The 27,541-nt window shown below is 40.6% G+C and overlaps 1 protein-coding gene across 6 annotated transcripts in view; it reads left to right on the plus strand.

The window, feature by feature from the left end:
* The window catches only part of dusp8a (dual specificity phosphatase 8a), an 89,219-nt gene that overhangs the window by 55,311 nt on the left and 6,367 nt on the right, over positions 1-27,541 (plus strand). Inside the window, exon 1 of one of the 6 annotated variants that reach the window (XM_020931085.2) lies at positions 19,640-20,199. The exons of 4 other annotated variants lie outside the window; for them this stretch is intronic. In XM_020931085.2, coding sequence (XP_020786744.1) covers positions 20,052-20,199 — 148 coding nt within the window. In that variant the 5' untranslated portion in view covers positions 19,640-20,051. Of the gene's footprint in view, positions 1-19,639; positions 20,200-27,541 lie in introns of those variants that run through there. One more of the 6 variants, XM_020931086.2, reaches the window with a different exon arrangement.

Here is a 27,541-nt window from a genome sequence, read left to right on the forward strand (position 1 = left end):
TGTAGCCCTCTCATGCCGCATACTTTGTGGCCTGGTGCATTTGAAATCTATCTTCTGCACATCCCAGCCCATCCCTGTCACACAGCTATCCGCCGCATGGAATAAAAATAGTTTGTTTAAACCGTTACCTAGGCACTGTCAACACTTCGGGTCAACAGAAGCCAAAGTAGAACAAGCCCACCCCGTCTGCGCCTCATAACTTAGAGAGAGAGAGAGAGAAGAAGAAGAAGAAGAAACCCGTGCCAAGTCCTCTCCAGTTTGGTAACGCCGCAGTTTAATTTCTGCACCATTTACCCAAAATGACGCTGGCAACACATGTGGATGGAAATTTCCGAAGTTGTAGGAAAAAAAAAAGAGGGAAAGAAACAGCTAACAGTTAAAGGTGCACTGCGTAACTTTTTGGTTGGGGTGCTTGTTTCTATAGATATGAACGTCCAAAAGTATGACATTAAACAGCTCTACTTTACGTTTATTCAATTACAAGTGGTTTTATAGCTCGGAAATACCTCGAAAAACAGCATTCTGACTCTGCCTCTCCACAGATCTGACCTGTAACTTCGCCTACTTTGGTCTCCTTGAAGATAGAAACATTTAAAGCCATACTGTGAAACATTCCAGACAAAGTAAACATTACATCTCCACAGAGACAAGCATTTGACGCACCCTTCACCAGAAAAGTTATGCACTTTTAACTTAGTTCATCCTATCCGCCTCTGGCCCGTATCCATAAAATTCCGTTCATTCTTGGACTGCCCACTGCCGCTCCTGTCCTAACGTCATTCCCGGGAACAATAGCAGATTCCTGTTTTCACCACAAGCTCTTTAATATTCTTATCTCTGCATACCATAGTGCTGCTTCCTGCATTTTTGTCTGACTTGTTTAGAGAGCCTGTCTACCAGAGACTGTACTAGTATAAAGAAGTGAGCTAAGGGTGTGTGACGTCACCAATAAAGTTCAGGTCCAGTCAAATGAAGCTCATCGAGGCCTGAGGTTATAGGAGCGAGTTTATCTCTGCGTACCATAGTGCTGCTGTTTGCGTTTTTTTTTTTTTACTTGTTTATAGAGACTGTACTGTAGAGTGTCTAAAGAAGTGGACGTCACCCACAGCGTTCGGCTCCAGTCAAATGAAGCTCACTGAGGCTTGCAGTTACAGGAGCGAATTTAAGTCTACATACCATAGTGCTGCTTTCTTCATTTTTATTTAACTTGTTTAAAGAGACTGTACTGTAGAGTGTCTAAATAAGTGGACTAAGTGAGTGTTTCGTCGCCCATAGTGTTTGGCTCCAGTCAAATGAAGCTCATCGAGGCCTGCGGTTATAGGAGTAAATTTATCTATGCGTACCATAGTGTTGCTTTCTACATTTTTGTTTGACTTGTTTAAAGAGCCTGGACTATAGAGTGTCTAAAGAAGTGGACTACGTGAGTGTGACGTCACCCACAGCGTTCAGCTCCAGTCAAATGAAGCTCACTGAGGCCTACAGGTATAGGAGCAAATTGATCTATGCGTACAATAGTGCTGCTTTTTGCATTTTTATTTGATTTGTTTAAAGAGACTGTACTGTAGAGTGTCTAAATAAGTGGACTAAGGGAGTGTGACGTCACATCCATAGTGTTTGGCTCCAGTCAAATGAAGCTCATCTAGGCTTGCAGGCCCGAGTTTCATATTAGGAGTAGGAATTGATTTATGGACAAAATAGTGAAATAAAAATCATGTAGAGTGGGTTAATATGAATATTTTAAGACCAAAATGAGGAGTCTGACAGCAGCAGTTACAGAGAAAAGGGCGACGTTTTTTCGGTACAGTTTCAATACAATACAATTGGAGCTAGAGTCGATGGAGCCAGAAACACATCCTTGCTTACTTCACTACCAGTCAAAAGTTTTAGAACACCACACTTTTTCCGTTTTTTTACTGTTTACTGTTGACTAAAACATATTCTAAGCTTTTTGATTCATGAAAGTGTCCACCTTTGATACAACAGCTGAGCACACTCGTGGCTCATTCTTTTTACAATTGAAGTCAAATATTCTTCAGAAAGTTCTTCCCAAGTCTTTTGCAGAAGTTTCCATAAATGTGTGGCCCTTGTAGGTTGCTTGACTTTCACTCTTCTGTCCAGTTCATCCTAAAATCAGCTCGATGGGGTTTAAGTCTGGAGACTGTGCTGGACACTTCATGTTTTCAAGTTTACCATCTTCTTCTTTTTTCCTGAGGCAGTTTTGGCAGAGCTTGGACTTGTGTTTTTCTATCTTTTATCATTTTTTTAACCTCTGGCTGTTCAGTTCTTACCTTTGTACCATTTCAAGCTCTTCACTGGACTTGCATGACTTGAATTGCAATAAATAACTGGAAAAATGTGGGTGTTCAAAAAATTTTTGACCGGTAGTGTACCCAATGTTTCCCCATGTAACTGAGCAAAATAAGTCAGATATAGTGTATAAGCAGCTCTTGAGGACACTGTGTACTGTCTGCATCTAATTAGAAACCATTTTATTGCCCTATAATCAAGAAATTCTCATTAGCATGCTAGTCCTTGTCAGCTTTAACTCTGCTTTGGTCTCTGAGTGCTGTGAAAAGCTCTTGTAAACTGAAACTGAATTGCATGAGGTAAGTGAGGAATAACTCTGGACCTCTGCGAACTGTTTACACTGAACTTCTGTTTTGGACATTTTTACGACAGAAAATCAGGTACAGCTCCTTGTAATTGCATCACTAATATCACAAACCTTTTTAGTCCGTTATAACTCGTATAATTTTTTTACGATTATTTTGGCTGAGCTCCGCGGTTGAGTGTCTTTCCCGGTATGCACACAGACTTGCTGCAGAGTTTTCAGTACTTACAGTAAATAGCCTATGACCAAGCTCTTACTTTGAACCCAATCTCATCTGCTGCTACAACTTCCTGATAAACGAGGGAGATTTTTCCGTCTCCATGGCGACAAGCTAATTTTGGCGTTTCAGGCAAGTCCCAAGGCCCCGTATTGAGGAATGCAGAACTTTGTGGTCGCTTGATATTCTAAATCTAAACAAAGTCATAGTGGCCCACGCAAACTCGCAAAAGATAAGTCACTACCATTTTGTTGTATAACGGTTTTCTGTTTTAGATTAGGGAACTTGTGGTTTCCCCTTGGACCAAAGAGGATTACACCGCAATATCTGAACATCTATGTTTATAATGTTTATGCTATGGAACTGGAACAAAATAAATGTCCAATGAGTAAGCAAAAAAACATGTTATACTAATATTTAAAGGTGCATTGCGTATTGTCTCCACGGAGATGTTGTTGCTTTGCCTGGGATGTTGCATACTATGACATTAAACACATTTATCTAGCATTTATTCATTACGGGAGTTTCAGTTGCTTAAAAATACTATAATTCTCTCTGGAAATAGAGTTGCTTCCTCATATCTGACCTGTAATGTAGGCTGTAGACATCTAGCCTGATTCATCAGTCGGTTTCACTTCATAGAAACCGTCTGATTTTGCAGCATTAGGATTCGTTTGCTCGACTTTTACCTTTTTTATTTAACCATTCGCTGCCATTTGATCGTGACGTATGTAATGCGCCGCTAACGGGACAAACTGGTATATTAAGGTTTTCCCAAATCCCGTAGGAAGAAGGGCAATAACGTCTTTCCTCTTGTTGAAATTCACCAAACATTCTCTTTGTTGCGGCTTTAAATCCTCAATCTCGGGAATCATTGCCAACACAAAATGTATGGCTTTTCACTGATTGGCTGATGCCTGGACTCACACTTCCAGGGATCTTGCAAATTATCTAGTGTATTTCGATTTCTGAACATTCTTGACAAAGCAATAACATCTAAAAGAAGACAAGAATGTGACAGACCCTCCACCAGAAAAGAGCACACTACAGGGTTTTATTATTTTCTAATTTTGACTTCAAATCTTTTAATATGTAATAAAGTAACCGGTGCATTCCACAGGTTGAACTTCTCATTTTACTAAAACATAGTTATGACGATCATACATATTTACATTTTACAAAACTAATTTGCTTTAATTATTTTATTGTGGGGTTTCAAATTTTGCTTCCTGGTTGGAAATCATGATCTCATCCCAGGGAATTCCATAACTGTTAATTAATAACCATGAAGTACACCCTGCCACAACTTCTCCTATTGTACACAGAGATTATTATTTGGCAAATAAAAATATAAGTAGACACGTTGCTGATATTATGTTTCAAGTGTTGGTTCAAGTGTTTTAAGTCTCCAGACCTTTGTTCTGAATAGTGTTATGTCATCAGTGCAGAGCTCTCTAAATAGAACTCTCTACTTCCTGTAATGTTCAACTGATTTTTCAACATTTCTTTGCAAACTGCTTCTCCATTGATGTAAAACTATCATTTAGTCTGAATGAAGAAGTGGACTAAGCGAGTGTGACATCACCCATAGTCAAATGAGACCCGCGAGGCAAACGGCTACAGGGGTGAATCTGGAGCCAGGCTCTATGTTATGAACAGGAATTTATTAACTGACAAAACAGCAGAAAAAAAACAGGATCATGCAGAACAGGTTCATAGGAATAGATTAAGATCAACATGACGAGGCTCACAGCAGCAGTTACAGAGAGAGGAGTGATAATATTCCAATGTAAGTCAATGGGAACCAGGGTCAGAAGGAGCCAGAAGAGCCACATGTGAACTTCCTATTTGAAACGTGGTGGTTAGCTATGTCCATTTATACAGTCTATACAGTCCATATTGAAAGGCGCTCATCATGGTGAAATCATAGAACTATAATAAAATCTGGAAGGTGAACCCAAGATGGTGTTGTGTTGTTTTCAATGGCTTGTGCTCATTTAGCCAGGCTGGTGCCACCTAGTGCCTCCACTCAATTTCATTTCTCTCCAGCGACTAGGTCAGAAATCAGAATACACTAGACGCTTTGCAAGAACCTTGGAAGTGCAAATCCATGCACCAGCCAATCAGCAAAGAGCTGTGAAGCCATGACGTCAAACTCAAGCACCTGTCTGGGTCCCTTTTGTGGTACAGCACAACAGTAAACAAAGAGATCAAGATGGATGTAGACGAAGCCAGACATTCTGTGTTGGCACCGATTCCCGCGATCGAGGATTTAAAGCCGAAATAAAGAGAATGTTTGGTGAATTTTATCAAGGGGAAAGACGTTATTGCCTTTCTTCCTACAGGATTTGGTGCATTACATACTTCATGACCAAATAGCAGTGATTGGTTAAATAAAAAAAGGATCCGCCTACTGTCAAGCGTAGGAATTCTAATGCTCAGACGGTTTCCACGAAGTGAAAACCGGTCTATGCTAAGTCTTTCAAAGATCACTTTGAACACTTGAAACATTTTGAGGATTTAAAATTTTTACAAACTTTATATTGTGAAACTAGAAAAGAATTCCTACAAAATCTGATTTTTTTGAAAGTTGTTGATGTCCTGTTAGCTGAACAAGGACAATTTCAATTCCTAAAAGCTGCATTTCGCTCTATGGGAGAATTCTTTTTGGGCCTGAAGTTCCCGGAGCTGCAGTACCTGGAGCGGCCACTCAATCTCAAGCCAGGACAGAGGGGGAATGCCTTATCCAGTTTTTATTGTAGAACCATGGGTAAAATGCACACTTACACATACACTTGTATGGAGTTTCAAAACACAGTGGAGCACTTTCTGTATTACCACATGAAGAGTGAAGAGTGTTTTGTGTTTGCTAGAAGAACTCAGCCTAAATATGCAGGATTTGTGTGATAATGAAACAAAACACAGCTCAGGGTTTGTGATGATGAAACATTAAAATAGTGTAATATAAGCCTTTTTAAATGGACTAGTTCTTTTTTCACGCTTTTAAAACAGTAAAAATCGGTCTACAAATGGTGCCTTAAATAAAATGTGGTTGGTTATTTCTGCACTGGCAGGTTTTGGCACAGGGCGCGCACTAACAGCTTGCCTGGTTCCTCCGGCAGCATTACGTCACTCTCGTCCATTGTTCTCCGGTGCCTGTGTGAATGATGTCAGTGCTGCCTGTGAATGACCCACAGAGAAAAGCCTGAAGCAGCTCTGACCCTCACCCCCCGTTTGCTGAAATATGGGCTGTTACCGCGTCCGGTTAAACCTAATGTCGTCTCTGGGGCTGTGTGCAGGACTTATTAGTGCTCTGGTGTCTTTGATAAATCATGCATCACTTGTAATTTGGTTATGGGCAAATGGGGGGTTCCCGAAGCTGGTTCACTGTCAGACTTAATATGGACTAATTGCAGATAGGCCTGTCACATTTTAAAGCTTGTGATATTGCTACGGAAAATAAACATCGCAATAAATGGTAATTAAGTGATGCAAATTTTGAGACGTCCAGGGTCCATTATCAGGCCTGATGACGTTATCTGGTTGGTAGCGAAACGTTGGCTTCAAAGAGCAGCAAGTAAGCCCAGTTGTTTTCGTTTATCTTTGTGCTGATAATAAATAATAATATGAAGCAATTGTATTCCACTGATAACGACAGCTGAATGGAACAATATTAGTCATAGAAGTGACTTATTCAACCTTCCGCAGCTCAAATCGTATTGTATTGCAAAAAAAAAAAACAAATCTCCCTCTATTGCAAAGAAAATGTACTACCGTATTTTTCAGATTATAAGGTGCAGTATCCATAATGTTGAATTCACTCATCTATTTTCATACATAAGGTGCACTGGATTGTAAGTCACATTGAGCAGAACAAACGGACGACACTTGAGACTTGAGACGTCCCTGATCCATTGGCAGATCGTGGCGTAATTCGTCCGGTGTTGCCTCCCTGTCTCGGTGAATGTTTATTATGAATGTGAATGTGGATAGTTTGTTTGGATTTTTATTTCCTACAAGGAGGACTCAAATATACATTGAGTAATAATGTGTCTAATGCAGCTTTGCGCACATTTGTTTACGTTTTACAGAAGCGAAACTTAAAACCACATGGCTAATTTGCATAAACTATAAGCGCTGAAAAAAACAGCTCGCTCCTTGTGCGCTGATGCGGTTCAGCTTCTAAAGGACACGAGTGTTCTTTTTTTGACAGAGGATGTGCTGCTGATGGTGAGTCTGTTCTGTGCTTCTATCGCATTGGAGATGGTTCATGTGAAACTTTTCAGGGGTCATAAGTCTGCAGGTCGTACGCATAGACGGTATATATGAATGGACATATATTCTCTGTAGCAGTGTCCACCAGCATTCTGACCCGAACTGAAGAAGCAGCTTGGATGAGCTGTGAAACGTCTTCAACCAAACTAACTTTTTCTCCTCGCTCTGTAGCATTTCATTCATTCATAAATGCCAACGCAGAACTACAGTATACTTTGCCCTTTACTCCGCGAGGCTTCTGACTACAATAGCTGTAATGCTCTGACAATCCATCAAGAGGTGCGGCTTCATAGTTTACCAAAGTCATACTAAAACATTTTGACAGATTTTTGAGCGCCGTGTACCACATAAAATCGGTTCGAGGTCAGTAAGCACAACCAGAATTAATACATAAGCCACACTGTCAAATTATGAGAAAATTAAAGGATTTTAAGTGCGCCTTATAGTCCGAATATTACTATACCTATATTATAATAATGATATAATATTTGTTACAAGCCTACTGGATCACAAAAATGAAAAAAATAAGAAAATCATAACAGTACATTTAAAGAATCCACACTATGCAATTTTCTGGTCTGTGTTATAATGTTGTTTCCTCATCACAAACAGAACTGGATTTGTGTTTTGGCTCATTTTCACATGTTTAACACACAAATTCTGGATATTTAGGTTGAGTTCTACTTCTTCAGGAAGTGCTCCACTGTGTTTGTCTGCCTGGAAGAGAGCATTTTGAGATTTGGAAATGTAGACAGACTAATAATAGAGGATTGCGCAAACATGTGTGAATGAAACAAAATGCAGCTTCAGGATTTTTGTTGATGAGGTAATAACGTTCTCACATGGCTAAAAGCGCACAAGAGTCAGTTTTGCGTAACATAGGACCTTTAATGAATATAAAACTCTCACTAAAAAATACCTTATGTTTCATTTTCTTTATCAGCGGAACAAATCTGAGCAACATTTCTTCACTCATTAGTCATTCTGAGTCATTCTGCATGTGCGAGTGAGGTCATATTATTTGAGTTGTTGTGTAAATATGAGATAGATGACAGTTGCGCATGGGAGTCGTTGTAATGCTCTGAGTTCATAGTACAGACAATAGGGGCAGGTGATGAGTGTAACCAATCCTGGAGCAGATGGTGGGTCTTCAGGAGGGCAGGGAACGTACTGGTCCGGTTAATTAAAAACACAATATTAACCAAAAGTGACTTGTGAGCTTTAAGCCATGTTAGAATGTTGCTGCCATATCAAAAACAGACCGGGAGTTGTGTTGTTTTGTTTCATTCACACATGTTTGAGTAATCCTATATTATTAGTCTGTCTACATCCCTAAATATCATATAGTTGTAGCTTGCAAGTTAGCAGCTACCTTTTATCGTCTGTTCAAAAGAGTTTGACAATTCCAGGGCTGTAATCATCCAAATAATTCTAGAGAAGGTGTATGGAGTTTCAAAACACAGTGGAGCACTTCAAGGTTTGGTCTCAGCTTTGGTGGGGACATTATCAGCTAACCCCCTCCCCAAGAAGTTGTGTATATGTTTTATGAATTCTTTCCAAAAACACACAGAGTCTGGGCAGATCCCAAATACGTGAGAGGTGCCTTCATTTTTCAGTTTGTGTCCATTGCCCTTCTAAGATGGTTCTTTAGCGGATAACAACGATGTAGAAGTTTGTAGTAAATTTCCCTTTGCTTGTTGGTGATGAGATGTTTGTGAGGTCATGTCCAAACATTTTTCCATGGAATTTTCCATAGTCGTTCTTTTTCCACAGCGACTCATTATAAGGCCAGTTTAATTGAAGATTAAGCCAAGTAAGTTCCTTTTGAAAAGTTTTTCAAACTTTGGTGCAGTTTCTTCTCTCACGTCTGCTCAAGACAACATCTTCAGGTGCGGCCCTGTCCTGCCGCTTCCCCAGTTTAGGCTCCTGGCTCCACTAATGACATCACTCTGTTGCAGCCAATGAAATAGCGGCAGGAGTAACCCTGTCGTCATATCACTGAATACATCTCAGAACATCTAATAAACAAAATGTAAACTAAAACGTGTTAAATTAATACTACTGAGTTTGGAAAAATATCTGAGTAAATTTAGATTTTTGTTATTAAAATAAAATGGCAAATATTGGTAGGAACTATTTTAACTTCCCTGAATATTGGTTGTGACATGACCCCACCGTCCTTATCCAAACCTACGCTCTTGGGGCACTTCCTGTATCAACATATGACATCACACTGCAAATATTAACGATCTGGCCAAGATTTTAAAACTTATATCAGGTTATTCATCTTGTTTTTATTGAACTTACTAGTTCTGAGTTTGCTTAATTCTAGTCTAGAGGTAGTTTATTTTGGATAACTTGTCAAGTAAATTTATCTTGCTGCATGGACAGATAATTTCACTACTTTTAAGTTATTTTCTGATAGATTTAAGTGTTTATATCTTAAATTTTGGACAAACTTTTTTGCAGTAAACAAGGTGGAGCAGAGTGTTTTCTATTTACAGGAAGAATTCAGCCTCAATGTGCAGGATTTGTGTGTTAAACATGTGCGAAATGAAACAAAACACAACTCTGGGTATGTTTTTGATGAAACATTACAACATAGATCAGAAAATAGTGTGATCTGGTCCCTTTAACAGTGAACTGCTTTGAGGTCTGGCTGTCAGTCTGTGTGTGGCTTGTTTAAACTCAACTGTCAGCTCCTCTTTGCGCAGAGCTGCTCTGTACACTTGTCCCCTGCTTGTCGTTTGCTGGTCTGACATGTAGTGGGGGGTTTAAGTTGTGTGTTAAGTGCTGTAAGGGGGCCACTGGTATCCAAGCTTCAGCCATTAGCGTTTAGAAGAAAATCAGGATCCATTTTGCTTGAGTGGACTTGTGTGGACAAACTGACCTCAGGGGAAATCAGAACTCTCCCTGTAATGCACACAGCTACATCTGAGCTGAATGACAACAGGGTCAATGCGCATATTGGGCATTCAGTTCCCTTCATAAACACGCAATGCTTATTTTGTATACAGGGAAACAGCTCTCTTCAATCTAAAGGTCCTGTTTTTGGTTTGAGACAAGAGCTCAGCCTAAATATGCAGAGTTTGTGAGTTAAACATGTGTGAAAGAAACAAAACACAACTCCAGGTCTGTTTGTGATGAGGAAACATTATAACAGACCTGGGGACCAAATTTTTCCCTCGATATAATTATATTTGGCCCGCAAGATCATATCAAACATGTATTAGAGCTGGCCCGCCGGCTGCTGCACCAGTATGGCACATGCATCGGTAATACTACAAGTCCCAGAATGCTTTGCAAATGTATTGGCACATTTTGACTGGTTGTTGGCTTGTGAAAACAAAAACAAAAACATTTAAAAAGAGTTCAAAAGCTACAGATAGGCTATAGAGACATTATTGATTTAAAATTTTGTTATTATTTTATATGATGCTTGTTCTGGATTCAGTGTTTAAGCAAAACTATTATTAAACATTTATTCCTTTTGATAAGAAAACATTTAACATTACATATCTCGAAAGAAGTGAAAACATGCAGATGTTGTTCAAATTTTTCAATAAATATTTAGTTTGGCCCACGACTTAGTCCCAGTTTTTAATTTTGGCCTCTGTGAATTTGACTTTGACACCCCTGCATTGTCCATCCAAATCTTTCAGTACGATATTATCACGATAAACATCTCACGGTACGATATTTATTGCAATATTTTAAAAAGGCCGATATTATTGTAGATAGGACACTTTTTTGCTTTTAAAATACCTTAATAAGATTTTGGTGTGACTTATTTCCATCACAATCCCAAGAATTCAAGTAAAAAACGTATTTCTTCATGTTGTCTGCACTGAAATGAATCATGGGATATGTAGTTCCCGATGTTTATAAGCTGTTGTTACTATAAAACCATGCATTTAAGCAAAGAAACTTATAATTCGATATATTGTGACAGCCTTTTGAGACTTTTGACGATACGATATCACGATATTTCGGTTATTGTTGCATCCTTATAACATAGATCAGAAAATAAGAACATTCGGCAGAGAAGTCTCTCCAAATCTGCCGCGTACTTCCCACTGATAATCTCCAGCTGAGACTTTTAAGCACTTCATCAGGTTCTCGAGAGCCCGGCTGTTCTTGAACCCCCCTTGGTGCGATTTATTAGTTTACCCCTCGTAATTTTCGTGCGTTTTAATTCGGTGTGTATCTCGACGCATGTTTCGAGACCTGGGGGGGGTTGAGCTGTTTGAAAGCTGGGGTTTTCTGCATGGCTGAGACGAGCGCACCCCCCCTTAAGTCTGCAAATATAAAGACGCAACTCCGCCACACGCCTTTTGTCTCCCAAATACACAAAAATACATCTTCATCTGTCTTCGCTGTATTTTTTCGCTCACCTCTGACCGTTTTCCATCATTTAAAAATAACCTTTGGATTCTTGTACTCCTTGAGGATTCCCGTTGATTACATTTGTGCAGTTAAATAAACAAAGCCATGTGTTTTTTTGATACTGGCCTTTTGGATTCGCATGTATAATACATATATCCTGCTCTCTAATGTCCCCTCGGGAGATGACCACACCATCTGAGCTCCCCCTGTCCCCGCTGATTTGAGACCCCCTCCCCACTGATCTAATCTAGCCCCTCACATCATCCTCCCCTCTCTCCCTTAGCGACTACCTCACCCCCCAGGCATGTCAGCTGTGTTCTCCTGTAGGCATTACATCACCCCCAGAGCAGCCATGTTACTGATCCCCTGACAACCGGCTTTATCAACACTCACAGGTCCACATGTTTATATCAAGGCATATTAGGCCAGGTGCTGGACTTCATCATCTCACCGGAGTCTTCATGCACCTTGATCTGCTCATTGTCTGTGTACTTTTACGCACCAAGCACGGAGAGATACACAAATATATGAGCGCACAAACACATATATGCACACAAGCGCGGAAAATAGACAAATATACGAGCACACAGACACATATATGCACCAAGCACGGAGAAATACACAAATATATGAGCATAGAAACACACATATGCACATAAGCACAGAAAAACACACAAATATACGCACGTACAAACACATATATGCACCAAGCACAGAGAGATACACAAATATATTTACGTACAAACACACATTTATGCACACAAACACTGAGAAATACACAAATATGCACTCGCACAAATACACATATGCACCAAGCACAGAGAAATACACAAATATATTTACGTACAAACACATATATTCACACAAGCACGGAGAAATACATAAATATACACGTGCACACACACTGAAACACCCAATGGCACATACACATACGCACACAAATACACACACAGACATATGTAAAAACACACAAAAACACTGACACACAATGACACACTTGCACACAAACACACATGCATGCACAAACACACACAGACACACATGAACACAAACGCACACACACGCACAAACATATACATAAACACACACAATGACATATACACAAACTTTCACACACACGCGCACACACAGATATGTACATAAACACATACAGTGACACACAGACACACACACATGCACACAAACACACATGAGCACACACACAGACATATACACAAACATTCACACATATGCACACACAAACACAGAGAAACACACAAATATACATGTGCACACTCACACACACATGCACACAAACAGACATGCAGGGATTATGTAAAAACACACACAAACACTCTCACACAGTGACACACATGCACACACACACAGAAATGTACACACACACACACAAACAAACACACATACACACAGACATACACAAACATTTACACACACGCACATACACACAGACACGCACACATCCAATGACAATGACACAAACACACACATGCACCACACACACTCAAACATATACATAAATACACACAATGACACACACGCACATAAACACATACACATACAGACCTATACACAAACATTCACACACTTGCACACACACACATAAACACATGCACACACACACACACACAGATATATACACAAACACTCACACACAATGACACACATGCACACACATAAACACACACGCTCACACTCACAGACCTATACATAAACATTCACACACTTGCACACAAACACACACACACTCACACACACACAGTTTGTAGTGCCTCCCTTAAACTTGCTTAAAAGCCGATGAAGTTCCAGTCTTCATCACCTTAACCTCCTCCATCCGGACGATGACGTGTCTCATTCCTGCGATATCCTGACAGACGATCCGAGGTGTCGAGTGACCGTCCTGTCACTGCTCGTCTCAATGGGCGGTTGAGGAGCGCGCTGATGAGAGCCATTAAATATAGGACTATAAATAAAGTAAGTCTGCATTAAGACGTGCACCGCCGACTCTTAATTAAGTTAAACCTGAGCTGATGTCATAGGCACAAACATCAAATATTAAAGTCTGGAATATCAGTCAATGGAAATAAAGACACAAACGTGGACAGTGTAGTTAAGGGCTTTTTCACTGTAGCACCGTTGGTATGACATGAAGCGTATACATGATCATAACTGAGCTTGTGATTGTTCTAAACGTCTTTATCATCGCTCTTTATCATTTTTATTAGTTTGTACGACCATAAACGAAAACAAAAAAAATCCTTACTTTTTAAAATTCTCATTGTGGTTGGTTTTGTACAATCATAAACGATAAACTTTTGTGCCTTCATTAACATTATTATTAGTTTGTACGACCATAAACCGGAGAAAAAATGGCATCTTAAAAAAAATGAAGATAAGAACTAAGAAAAAAGTGATGGTATTTCTGTTAGAGACGTTACTATATGAAACAATCTGAGTGATGATTTTAAAAAGTATAAAAAAGTATAAACCAGAGGTGGGACCAAGTCAAAAGTAAGTCTCAAGTCTCTGACCTCAAGTCCGAGTCAAGTCCCAAGTTAAAGACAGGCAAATCCAAGTCTAGTCTCGAGTCACTGGTCCATAAGTCAAGTCCAAGTCGTCTGCTTTGAGCTACAAGTCATTTCATGTCTTTAAACCAAAGAATATCTTAGATTTTTGTAATTTATGTATTAATTTAAATTAACTTGTATAATAAATAAATAAATATACTTGTAGAAATACTTGAAATGCTATTTTTAAGATTTTTAAATTTTTCTGTGCTTAATAAAAAAAAATGTTGTCATGCCGTTTGCACTGAAATGGAAGGGTCATGTCCTATGTAGTTCCCTCTGTTTTACTGTAGTATACTGTATATTACTGTAGTACTTTTGAGGATACCGTATCACAGTACTTCAGTTACATCCAAAGTAACAAACAGAGAAGTGGGAGGGACATGTTCCAGTTTGTTTTTGTAAAATTAATCATCGCATATTATCAACTGAAAAGAGAAAGTTATATTCTAAAAACACATATATTTTTAGGAGAAGCATCAAGTCTTCTCAAGTCACAGGGCTCAAGTCCCAAGTCAGTGACCTTCAAGTCCAAGTCGACTCCCAAGTCTTTGTCCATTTTATCAAATCTCAAATCCTAAAAATAGTGACTCAAGTCTGACTCAAGTCCAAATCACAACTTGCAAGTTCCCAACTCTGGTATAAAGTATAAAATGTAGAATAAAGCGTTGTGTTTTGAAAGATATAGAGCTCTGGAATGAATGAATTGTACATTAAGTTTAGTTTGTTTTAATTTATATTTTGTCTCTTATATATACAGTAAGTCATTAGTGAAGTTGTAAATGCAAACCTGCTCCTGATACGCTGCTTTTCTTTCTTGGAATTCTGTCATTGTTTAATAGAGTTTGGATTTATAAGTACTTTTTACTTCAGCCTAAATCCTTTTGGACATGATCCATGGGGTTGTAGTCTAGGTTTTATTTTATTTTGTAGTGCTGCAAAATGGCCAAATAAAAACAAGTACTTCTACTTTATCAGTTTCTACTAAATGTCCGGTCTATACTTATCTTTACTACCTTTAAAAAAAAAACACCAAAGTCGATACACTTGCAAAAACATATTAAAGTTCATAGCTGCTTTCCAATAAATCATGTTTCGTTGTCCATTAGTCCCATTACTCAGGCCCTTTGACCTTTTAGAAACACTCCTGCTCGTATCCACCTGCCTTGTTTTGGATTGTGTTTGTGTGTAAATCTCAGGTTGCTCTGGTAACATACCTTAAAAGCATGTTGTAAATTAAATCCATGTCGGAGAGGGCACAGAGGGGGGTGCCCGGAGTGACCGTCCCACCTATTTCTGTCACAGCAGGGCAACACTTGTGCAGTCAATAAAGTGAGCTCGCTGTCAGTTTTAGCATGCTGGCTTTAATCCTCTAATTAACACACCTACTATTCTGGACACTGGTGTGGAGCAGAGGAGGGACAAGGCCAGACCCCGGGCTTGTTTACTCCAGGCTTTGGTGTGGTTGTTGACTTAGACTCCCTTTGGTTCGGCAGGTGTCGGACAGTTGCGTATTCTTAGGTTTACAGTTTCAAACCAAACTGCCAGAAGAGCCAAAGTGATGTCGATGTGGATTCAGAGCGACGTGTTCGTGTTTGAAGTGCCGTAATGTAGCGTTGTAGTCAAGACCGCGCTAATCGAGACCAAGACCACGGTCCCGAGACCAGGGCAAGACCACGACCTCTGAGACCCGAGACAGAGACAAGACCAAGACTTTTAAAGGTCAAGACTGAGACAAGACCAAGACCACAAGTCAGACTGGCGCCACCTAGTGCCTCAGCTCATTTTCATTTCTCTCCAGTGACTAGATTAGGAATCGGAATACACTGGAGTTGTAAACCGCACACCCGCCAATCAGAGAAGAGCTGTGAAGCCATGTCTGAGTCCCTTTTTGTGGTACAGCACAACAGTAAACAAAGCGGACGAGATGGATGTAGATGAAGACAGACATTCTGTGTTGGCAACGATTCCCGAGATCGAGGATTAAAGCCGGAATGTTTGCTGAATTGTATAAATGGTAAGACATTATTGCCCTTCTTCCTACGGGATTTGGGAAAAACCTAATATACCAGTTAGCCTTGTTAGCGGCGCATTACATACCTCATAACCAAATAGCAGTGATTGGTTAAATGAAAAAACTACCCACCTGCCATCAAGTGAACGAATCCTAATGCTGCGAGGTCAGACGGTTTCCATGAAGTGAAACCGTCTGATGAGTCAGTCTACGAGACCAATTGAGACCATGTTTGTCATTTTCTACATTTATTTGTATTTTACAGTTATTTTGGCACATATACATCAATGTTTTTATAAATCTATCTCCATTTGATCTGATTAATGTTCATTTAGGCATAAAATATGCTGCACTGAAACACTCTGTGCCCTTTTTTTTGGACTCTCATCCACAATTTGAGAACGTCTTCTTTAAGAGAACTTTCACTGACACTTTACACAAAACTATGAAGAAAGTAAAGAAAGTGGATAGGAATTTGAAACCTGTTTTTAACTGGAGTTACATTCTCTTACTGGTTTTGCAGTGGGATTTAGCCTCTGCACATTTACCAAACACTCGTCGTGGCAAATACAGATGCATTTGTGCACTTTTATTAGGCAAACTTCAGCCACATGTCCCAGTAAAAAGTTAATTGCCAGCTGTAATGAAATATGATCGCATTCAACAAGTGTCAGACCTCGAGTCCGAGACAAGACCGAGTCCAAGCGCCTTCAAGACCGAGACAAGGCCAAGCCCAAATGCGGTCAAGTCCAAGATGAGACCAAGACCATAAAAAAACTGTCTCGAGAACAAGACCCGTCTCAGTACTACGACACTATCTTAACCCCGTCACACTTGTCACACGCACCTGCACCAAATCCAAACACGCTCGTTCTAGTGATGTATGTCCATTAGCTCACGGCATGACATCTTGTTTGAAGTACAATCAGCGTTTTTCACAAAGCACATCACGTAGTTCACCCCACCCCTTTTTCGCTGACCCTGCACTTGAAAGCGGGGTGACGTAATGCAGTTTTCACCCCGTGTGGTCATGCAGGCCTTTGCAATGATGAGATGAGGTCAGCCAGTCAAGCAGATGGCCAGAATGTTGTCTAAGCGCGTACGCCATTTTTGGGGAGAGTGGGAGATGACCAAACTCTCGCCCAACTGACCTAATTTAAGTTCCACAGCGGTGCCATCATTTTCAACAGAAGGATTGTCGCGAAAATTACAGCATCAACTCATCGTTCAGTATATGAAAGCTGGAACAAGTCAGTATTTATCATGGGTACTTTTTCTTAGTACTGCCTGGGAACTTTCTGAGCTGTAGAGGATTAAATAAACAACTTATATGACTCAATTTAGATACAAACTAATGACTTAAGTGAGTCATGCTGCTGTTTATTTACTGCAGTTAATTGCAGATAATTGTAGTACCGTATTTTTCGGACTATAAGGCGCACCGGATTATAAGACGCAATATCAGTAATGCTGAATTCTCTTGTCTGTTTTCATACATAAGGTGCACCGGATTATAAGGCACATTAAGCAAAACAAACGGACAACACTTGAGACTGATCCCTTAGCCCAGGCGTCCACGATCCATTGGCAGATCTTGGTGTAATTCGCCCAGTGTTGCCTCCCTGTCTTGGTGAATGTGGGTGGATAATTTAAGTTTGTTTTTTATTTCCTAAGAGGAGGACTCAACTATACATTGAGTAATAATGTGTTTAATGCAGCTTTGCGCACATTTGTTTACATTTTACAGGAATGAAACTTAAAACCACATGGCTCATTTGCATAGACTAAAAGCGCTGAAAAAAACAGCTCGCTCCTTGTGTTCTGTCGGACTCCATGAGGCTCCTGACTACAGTATATAATAGCCATAATAATAATAGCCATAATGCTCTGACAATCCATCAAGTGGTGATGTTTGAGTGCCGTGTACCACATAAAATTGGTTTGAGGTCAGTAACCACAACCAGAATTATTAATACATAAGGCGCACTGTCGATTTTTGAGAAAATTAAAGAAGTCTAAAAAATACGGTACTTTAGGGTCACTATGTCAGAGGCATAATTTCATTTCAGTATTATCTTTTAGCTTACCCCTATTAAAGTCCTGATGTTTTAGAACCTGTCCTGTATCGTTTGATTGTTTTTAATTACGCGTCTTAATTGTAGTTTGTACGGTGTCCTTGAATGCCCAGAAATGTGCCTTCAAGTAAAACATATTATTATTATTTATCATCTATATTTCTTTCACCAATATATCACTTAAAATTTTGTTTTTGTGACAAGCCTATTCAACAGTCAGTCAAGGAACACTGGGGTTTTTATTGAGGGACTACCAGCAGATTTGTACTAAGCCAGTTACTAAGACACATTTTAATTGGGTATTTTTGCTCCATTATTCAGTGGGATTTGGAGACAAAAGCTGCTGTTCCAGAGGTTGTGCTGAGTCCTGTGCAGCTCTGTTTCCAGCAGGTCTTGTGGCCCACATGTTTTTCATTCCATAGTAAAGTACCAGCAGTCTACCCGAACGCACGACGGCTGCCAGCGCTGAAGCTGTTCTACGGAAATTAATGCAATTTCTGAAATGAAATGTTTTCTAGATCTTTAACTGTGCACAGAACCTAATGTAATTTGGACTAAAACAGAACAAAAACAAGTATTACCTCACCTTAAGAGCATTAAACGTGCACCAAGTAAGTTGTAGCAGACAAGGAGGGTGCCTAGAATGTTCCACAGTATGGCCATAAACTTTTGAATCTCCATGGAGACTTGCACGCCAAATTACAGGTTAGGTTTGTGGAGAGGTGACCCCATTTGTAGTAAGATTAGATGTATTTTAAGATATTTTTGAGCAATAAAAAATGCTTGTAGTTGAATAAATGCAAGACAGATTTAATGCTGAACAGTGGACAGTTTAAACCAAAGCATTAACATCTCCATGGCAACCAACGGACCTGTCTAAAAGTTACACAGTGCACCTTTAAGTCAAGTACGTGTAGAGGAAATATAAGTGGGTCAAACGTGTTTCAGCTCCAGAATTGCACAACTTTTAAAACGCACAGCTCATTCCACTGCTCATTTCTCAACTAAAACAATATAAAACACAAATGAATACTTTACTTTACTTGACATTTGTGCAAAATCGAAGTATTTCCAGTGTTGTTAGATCAGATTGAAATCCTTCTTTATGCTTATTGTGTCACACTGAGCAGAACCAGGCCAAGATAACTGTTGCGTTAGGGCCATGTTCTTGCCTCTTCTTAACAAAGTGTCCTTTCAGTGCGAGGAAGAGCATGTGTCTGTGCTAAACCCTGCCCTGATAGAGCTCTGTCCAGCGGAGCCCCTGTGGCCGCATAGTTGCTGCCTGAGTAAGGAATTTGGTTACATGCCTTAGACATTAGCTATGACGGAGAGCTGGCTCCAGAGAGAGGGAGGGAAGAGGCGGAGGCAGTGAGCTCATTCACCCCTGGAGCTGTGCAGAGGAGCGAGGGAGGGGGCAGAAGAGGGAGGAGTGTGAGCCCGACTGAGCGAATGAGACGCGGCCAGAGAGGAGTAGCAACAATAGTGCTCTTCTAACTGTGGACGCAGACACACCGCGCTCAGAGACAGACGAGCGCACGCACACGCTACAGCTGGATGCACTGGTGTCTTTTGCTTTTTCTTCCACCTCTCTTTTCCCGTGACCACCTTCTTCCAGAGCTGAATCTCTGCGCTTGTGGTCACTGAACGCACAACGGATTTTAGCCATATTTGACTTTTTCATTTCGAGGAACGCGTTTACAGACATTCGGGACTTTCACCGTTCTTTCCCTGGACGATTTCAGAATGCTCCGTATGGGATTTTTACTCTTGCCCCAGTTGCCCTTTTGTTGACATCGTCCAACAGAAGGCTACAGATCATCTACAGCTCCGTCCCGGTGGAGAGGAGCTTGCGAACAGTTCCCCCCCGCCTGCGCTTGTGTTATTGTGAGCGGGACTGCGTGATCGGGGGATGCCTCTGGATGTGGTAATTGCCCCAGCGGAGGACTGCTTTTGGCCCGAGCTCCAGGAGACTGACATGAGACTAAAAATCAGGGTCCGGAGAATGAAGGAGGGGAGGGAGCTGCGAGGTCTGTATTCACCTGGACGCACGAGACAAGGCATGTTTGAAAACTCACAATGAATGCTGATGTAAATAATTGACAATGCCATGACACACACACACACACACTGCAAGTTTTTCTGCTTTTCGTGTCTCTGACTGAGAGATTTATTGATAAGCTTGTGTTATTTTCGCTTTCATTGGAGCTTTGTACCTTTGCAGATGAGCACAAAGAAACAGCAGGCAGGGGGTGCTAAGGTATTCTAGTCCGGGCATGCTTCAATTGAAAGCTAGAAGTGAAGACAGCCATTTGGACGTGCTCTGCATTGATGTTATTGCTACAGCAGGTTGTAATAATAGATCACAGACACCCAGCCAACCCTGCCGTAATGGTTTTCCCACTATTCGCGTGTATATGAGAGCCGAGAAGCCGGGGGGATTAGAGGATGACATCATGAAGGCGAGATTCACTGAGGAGGAAACGCTGATTTTAAACGTGCATTGTGTAACTTTTACTTTGGAGTGTCCGTCAGATGCGCTTCTTCGCTGAAATGTTATTGCTTTGGCTGGAATTTTGTTTATATCGTATTAAAGCTTTCTGTTGTCAAGCTGCAGGTCAGATCTGTGGAAAGGCGACCCCGCTCCCAGTCAGAATGCATGCTTTTAGGTATTTTTGAGCCATAAAACCATCTCTATTTGTTTATAAATGCAAAGTAGAGCTGTTTAATGTCATATTTTCGAGACGTATCCATAGAAACAAGCAGATGACAGACCCCCCAACCGAAAAGTTCTGACCCGTGGTGTGACTCTACAGCCTCCCGAGCGCAGCCTGCGGTCATTCACATGTAAAAGTGTCACAAAGACTTCTTCTTCTTTCTTCCCTTCTTCTTTCTTCTTCTCTGGTTGCGCGCTGTCTCTCGTGCTGAGCTGCTCCCCTGCACAAAGCCCCGTGTTATTGATACGAGTACAGTGAGCTCTGCAGGTGTTTGACTTCACACCTTTCACACAGTCATGTGGAAAATGCACATTTAAAGTAAATATTACATCATAACTATAGCGTCAGGGCTTTTAAAGGGCTGGGAACTGAAATATAACTTACATAATCAATGGAAAACACAAAATATTCTAACTTTATTGATCCAAAAGTGAAATTATTTGGACACAGTAGCTCAAACATCACAATATATTGTAATAACAAAGAGCAAAAATAGATCTGGTAGCAAAAATGGCAAGAGATAGTGTCAGTAAAACATAATTATACAAACACGCAAGTAAAAATAAATAATATAGTAATAGTAATAGCTATATACAAGAGTTTGTAAGGAGAAACAGTGCAAAAATCTGTTTTAGTTTTATTCATTATGAGAGTTTTGTTTAATTTAAAGACCTGAGCATGACCCATTTGGCACAGACTGAATACAGAAAATAATAAAAAATAAAAACTTAAAAAACACAAGTTATATAATCAATAGATTGCAAAAGATTGCACAAAATAGTCTTTAAAATTTTTGTGTTTTATTGCTTTAATTATCAGAGTTTTGTGTAATAAAAGGGCTTAAGCTTGACCCATTTGGCACACAAACTGAGCACAGAAAATAATAAAAAAATAAATGCACAAAAACCATGACTTATATAATCAATAGACTGCACAATATTGCACAAAATATTTTATAAAATTTTTGCTTTTTATTGGTTTAATTATCAGGGTTTTGTGCAAGAAAAGGGCTTAAGCTTGACCCATTTGGCACACAAACTAAATACAGAAAATAAATGCCATTTCACAATTTGAATTATTTGGTAAGATAAGACGATATTGCACAAACTATTCCGTACAATATTTGCGTGTTATTGCTTTAATTATCAGGGTTTTGTGTAGTAAACAGACTCGAGCTTGGCCCATTTGGCACACAGACTCGAGCCTAGAAAATAAGCGCACTATTTCACTTTGCAGACTGCTCAAAAACCCCACATGTGTTAGATTAGATATGAGGCGTTAACACCTGCCCAGCTTCACACGAGCTTCTGTGTGCTTACCCGCACGCTGCCGGGCTCTTAACGCTATTGAAAGAAACACAATTAACATCAGCGTTCAAAATAGAATTGTTCCTCATGGGTTATTCTGAGGCAGGCTCACACTTAGGACAGAGTATGAAAATAGACTTGTGAATAGACTTGCGGGAGCGCTCATGGCCGCATACAGTACGGCAATAACAAGCTGCTCTGATCAAAGTCGCACGGTCCCGCTATCTGTCCGGTGAGATAGGGGAACAATAAAGAGTTTAATCATCAGCCAGAGACGGTGAGGTGATGGCGCAGCATTAACACCTACCGCAAAACTATGACTTCACCCTCTTCACTCATCTATAGCTCTGAATAAAGGCATTTCTGACAGGCCCCCCCCCTTGCCCCCTTGCACCCGCTCCTGGCTCTCGCAGCGCCCTCTTTGTGGAGCTAGAGTGGGACATGTGTGCAATGATGTCATGTCATGGGGGGGGGGGGTCCGTATTGAAATGCTAATGGCTCCTGTGTGGTTTTCGGGACAGCTGGAGGGGGCACGGAGGATGGCGTCATGTCTCCCACGATACGAAAGTCATTCAGGCTAGATCAATGCACCCCAGCAGTGCGTGCCCCCTCTCCATTAAGGGACGAGTTAAAGAGGCCAACTGAAAGCAACACAAGAGCAGAGGGAGGAGGGAGAGGAGGAGGGAGAGTGGAGAGGAGGGAGGGGGGAGCGCGTATTGATGAGCCAGTCAATGGTCCTAACAGCGGTGATGTAACAGCTCTGCGCCCATTAACAACAGCACAGGCAGCAGGTGTTGGATTCAAGCAGACAATATCAGTGCTTCCACCTACGTCTATTTTTCTGTTTTCCAACTCGCTCAATAGACGAACAAGTGCAGCTACTTTTGGATATAACTTAAACGGCCCATGTTACGCTATTTTTGGCTCCGTGTTATCATGTTGTTTCCTTATTCCAAACAAATACCCAGTGGCGGAGTGAGCAATTCGGGGGCCCTAGGTGAACTTGAGGATGGGGCCCTCACTCTAACGCACTGTTTTTGTATTTCTTTAAGACTCGCACATCTTTATTTGAGTTAAGGTGGATTGGAAATTTCTCTTATTAGTTTGGTCGCCTATTAGATAACAAAAGCTGAAAGTAGTCTTATTTTTTTGCGATGTACAATTACATTTTTGTTTAAATCCATTACATATGATTGTTATTATGCTGTGATCATGTCAGAATCAGGGTCAAGTTAAAATAGATTTGACAGTCAGATACTATTTTGATTGCGTTTTCTTGTTTAGTTAATATTATAAGCATATTATAAGTAAGTATTATACGCAAACAACTCTCATTTAATGTCATATTGAGAGAAAATCAAATTACTCTGAGGTCTTGGCTGTTGGTTGGGGGCCCCTCCAGGTTCGGGGGCCCTCAGCAACCGCCCACTTTTGCCTAATGGTAGCACCGCCTCTGCAAATACCTAGAGTTTTGTTTTATTTCATGCATGCAAAACCACACAAAACCTGCATATTTAGGTCCGTATCTCAAACAAAAAATGCTCTCGTGACGTCAGGAAGTGCTCCACTATTTGTTTAAAGTCCATACACCTTCACTAGAATCATTTGGATAATCCAGCGCTGGAATTTCCAATCTCTACTGAGCAAAAGATAAAAGGTAGTTATTAACTCGGAAACTACCTCTTGGTGACATCACAAGGTGGAACAGAGATACAGACAGCGTGATAAACCAGAATTACTCAAACATGTGTAAATGAAACACAACTCTGGGCATGTATTTGATGAGATAACAACATTATAACATGGCAAAAATCTCAATTCAATCAATTTTTTTGCGTAATACAGGACTTTTAAAGCTAAACCATGGATTCTTGCAAAAAATATCCACATTTATTTTTCTATTTTTGGATTTTGGTTTGTCTAAATGCAGCGTTAATCATATGGTAGAAGTGGGCCGTATGGTTTTGACAGGAACAAGTAGGAAAAATCAACAGTTGGAGCTTGCATAAGTGATGAAGCGAGGAAACTAGAAGTCATCGGTCACAGACACAGCGTTGCCGGGGGCGACACAGTGCCCTCTTTCCCGGCTCTGTGTTTGGCTACTCCTGCTTTTTCCTTTTCCTCATTTCAGTGTGTTTAGAATTGGCTTACTCACATCCTGCGCAAGTATATTTTCCAAAAGTACGAGAAATATGACGGCATTGTAGAAATATGGGAGGTTTGGCAGGTTTTTGCTGGTTGACTCTGTTCCCTGTGCAGTAGGCAAAAGTCCGGCTGGATTCACTTTTCTGCAGACTTTTTAAAGCCCTCATATTACACTGTTTTCTGATCTTTGTTATAATGTTTTTTCTCATCAAAAACATACTTTGAATTGTGTTTTGTTTCACCAATCTTGCATATTTAGGCAAATTTCTTCTTACAAACTTCCAAACACCTTTACTAGAATCATTTGGATAATTTTAGACCTGGAATTTCCAATCTTTAATGAACAATAGAAGGTGTTTTGGAGTTTTGGAGATGCAGACAGTTTAATAATCTGAAACAAAACACAACTCCAGGTATTTTTTTGATGCACTAACATTACAACACAGCTTAAAGCGCATACAAAAATACATTTTCTGTCATTTGTAATGTTTTAAACAAAGCTGCAAATCCGAAATGATGTAAGACTATTGTAATTGGGAAAGTTTTGAAGCGTGCCTTTGTTCCAATCAGGTGAACTCATCTCCCAGTTGTCTTTGTGAAGTCATGCACAGCTGTAGCTCGGTGTGTCACTGGGTATTTTGGGTGACCTCAGGGTGACTGTACCGTATGCAGATCGCGATGGGCGCACACATGTGTCATTTTTACGGGCGGAGGAAGTGAGGGCACGTCTCTCCCTCTCTGCATGTGTGTGTGCTTTTGTGCGCCCTCTCGACCCGCCGCCCGTGGGTCCGTGTGACAGCTGTCGTCACCGTCACCGGCCCTTCCCTGTCTCCATGGCAACGGCGAGCAGAGAGCCGCCAGACCGTGAGGTGACAATGACATTAACGACCACTGATAGCGCGTCTGTTTGGCCTTGGGTATTAGAAAGGTGTAATTGCGTTGACGTAATGGGAACGTAGCGTAATGGCTCTTAAAGCGGCTCTTATCTAGAATTTATGGCCTACCAGTAACAAATTACTCTCTTAAGCTCTCATTTTAAAACAGTTACGCTCCAAATATGATTAAAGGTGCACTGGGTAACATTTCTGGTGGAAAGTACGCCACATTTTTTCTTCAGGGAGATGTTACGCTTTGCTTCTTCAGCCTTTGTTTCATTTTATTGTTCAGAAATACCTTGTAAAACCATGCATTCTTGTGTTAACGGACTCGCCTCTCCACTGAACTGATCTGTACCTTGTCCTACTTGGCTCCATGGACATAGAGAAGCTTAATGCCTTACTGTGCAACATTCCAGGCCTCCCAAGAAAAGTTGCACAGTGCAGCTTAAACTAATTGCCTTGTATTTTTTTGTATTTCTGAAAGAAGACAGCATTCATTTTTTTTTATCTAATGAGTTGGACTTTGCAAAAAATAGACAAAAAACGAGAAAAAAAAAATAAAAAATTCACAGTCCCTTTACAATGCAGCGATGTTTTCTCTCAGTATATCAAAGGACATATGTATTTTTAGCTTCCTTTTCAATCGCGGTGCACACAAACAATCGCACTTTCTCCCACTGCCTCCACTGGAATGTCCTGTCTTCTCTTTCTAACAACTCTCCAACAATGTTCTCACAACCAAAAAGGAAATAACTGTTGTCTGACGTGATGCTTTTTCCTGTTGTTTTAAAAATTCCCTGGAACATTCAACTTCCTCACAAACTATTGACCACGGGCACTATTTTTATTATCTCGCGTTTCCAGTTAATCCAAAGGTGCATTGTGCAACTTCTGAAGGTGGAGGGTCCGTCAAATGCTTTTAGATGTTTGGATGTTGTTGCTTTGACTGGATTGTTTCAACTTTCTATCTCCATGGAAGCCAAACTAGATCAAGTTGGAGGTCAGATCTGCGGAGAGGCGACGCAGCTCACTGTTGGAATACCTGTTTTCAAGGCATTTTTGAGCAGTAAACCCAAATATTACTGCATAAACGTCAAAGTAGAGCTGTTTAAAGTCATGCTGTGGGACATTCTAGGCAGCTCAACGACATCTCCACTGAAACAAGAACGTGACGGACCCTCAAGCGAAAAGTTACAGAGTGCAGCTTTAAGAACAAGGCGCAAGGAAGTCTTCAAAGAGCTCCTTTTTGTCTGTTTTATCAATTACCATGCAAAGAACTGCCTCCGGCCTCACTGAACGAGGCTCTGGTGGCACACAAAGTACACGTCGCAAATTTATTTTTAGTTTCGGCACAATGGAAGTCAAAAGGTTAGATGTTGGCTCGCGCAACTCTCTCCCGTTTCATGTTATCGGATTGGTCTTTAGTTATCTAACCATCTCCTCTTTCACCCCATTTCTACCCCCACAAGGAACACTGATGTCACTCCTCGCCGGTTGCCATTAATAGCGAACAACACAAGAGCTGGGTTTCTTAAAGGGAAAGCAGCGTGTTCCAAAAACTCCAATTAAAGCCGCAATGTGAAACTTTACTGGCGGAGAATACACCTTCTACTTTTCACCGTGGTGATCTCACTGCTCGCCGGGTTGCCATTAATAGTGAACAACACAAGAGCTGGATTGCTTAAAGGGAAAGCACCGTGTTCAGAAACCTGGGATTGCACTTTCTAATTAAAGCTGTAATAAGTAACTTTTCTAGCAGATACACCGTACTTTTCGCCATGGAGATGTTATTACGTATCGCATTAAATTTGTGACTCCGTGAAGACAAACTAGTGGTTACAGATTCGATTTAGGCCAAGGTAAATAATGCACAATTGCACTTGAATAAACAGGAGTTAGACAAGTTTAAAGCCAAACTGTGGAACATTCTAGGCAAAGGAATAACATCACCATGGCGACAAAAACATGGTTACAGGTCAAGTGTGTTTAGAGGCAATTTTCGAGATAAATACTAAACAGCGGCACTTGAATAAACAAGTTAAGCTGGATGAGTTTAATCCCAAATTGTGGAACATTCCAGGCAAAGCAATAACGTCACCATGGAAACAGACAAATAGGGGGTTACAGATAAGATCTGTGCGTAAATAATAAACATCTGCGCTTGACTAAACGTTGATAAGTTTAGTTGGATACCAGGCGACGCAATAACATCACGTGGAGGAAAACAGGTAGCAGATTTTCCTCCAGAAAAAGCCTGCAGTGCGTCTTTTAAGTGTTTCCGATTGAGCCTGTGCGTGACCTGCTTTTGCAACCTCAACCTGTCACCTCCGTTCGCACATACGCGGCGTGTACATT

This window comes from Boleophthalmus pectinirostris, unplaced genomic scaffold (genome assembly GCF_026225935.1).
Source record: "Boleophthalmus pectinirostris isolate CB_2022bp ecotype Guang Dong unplaced genomic scaffold, ASM2622593v1 HiC_scaffold_2, whole genome shotgun sequence".
Classification (NCBI taxonomy): Eukaryota; Metazoa; Chordata; class Actinopteri; order Gobiiformes; family Gobiidae; genus Boleophthalmus; species Boleophthalmus pectinirostris.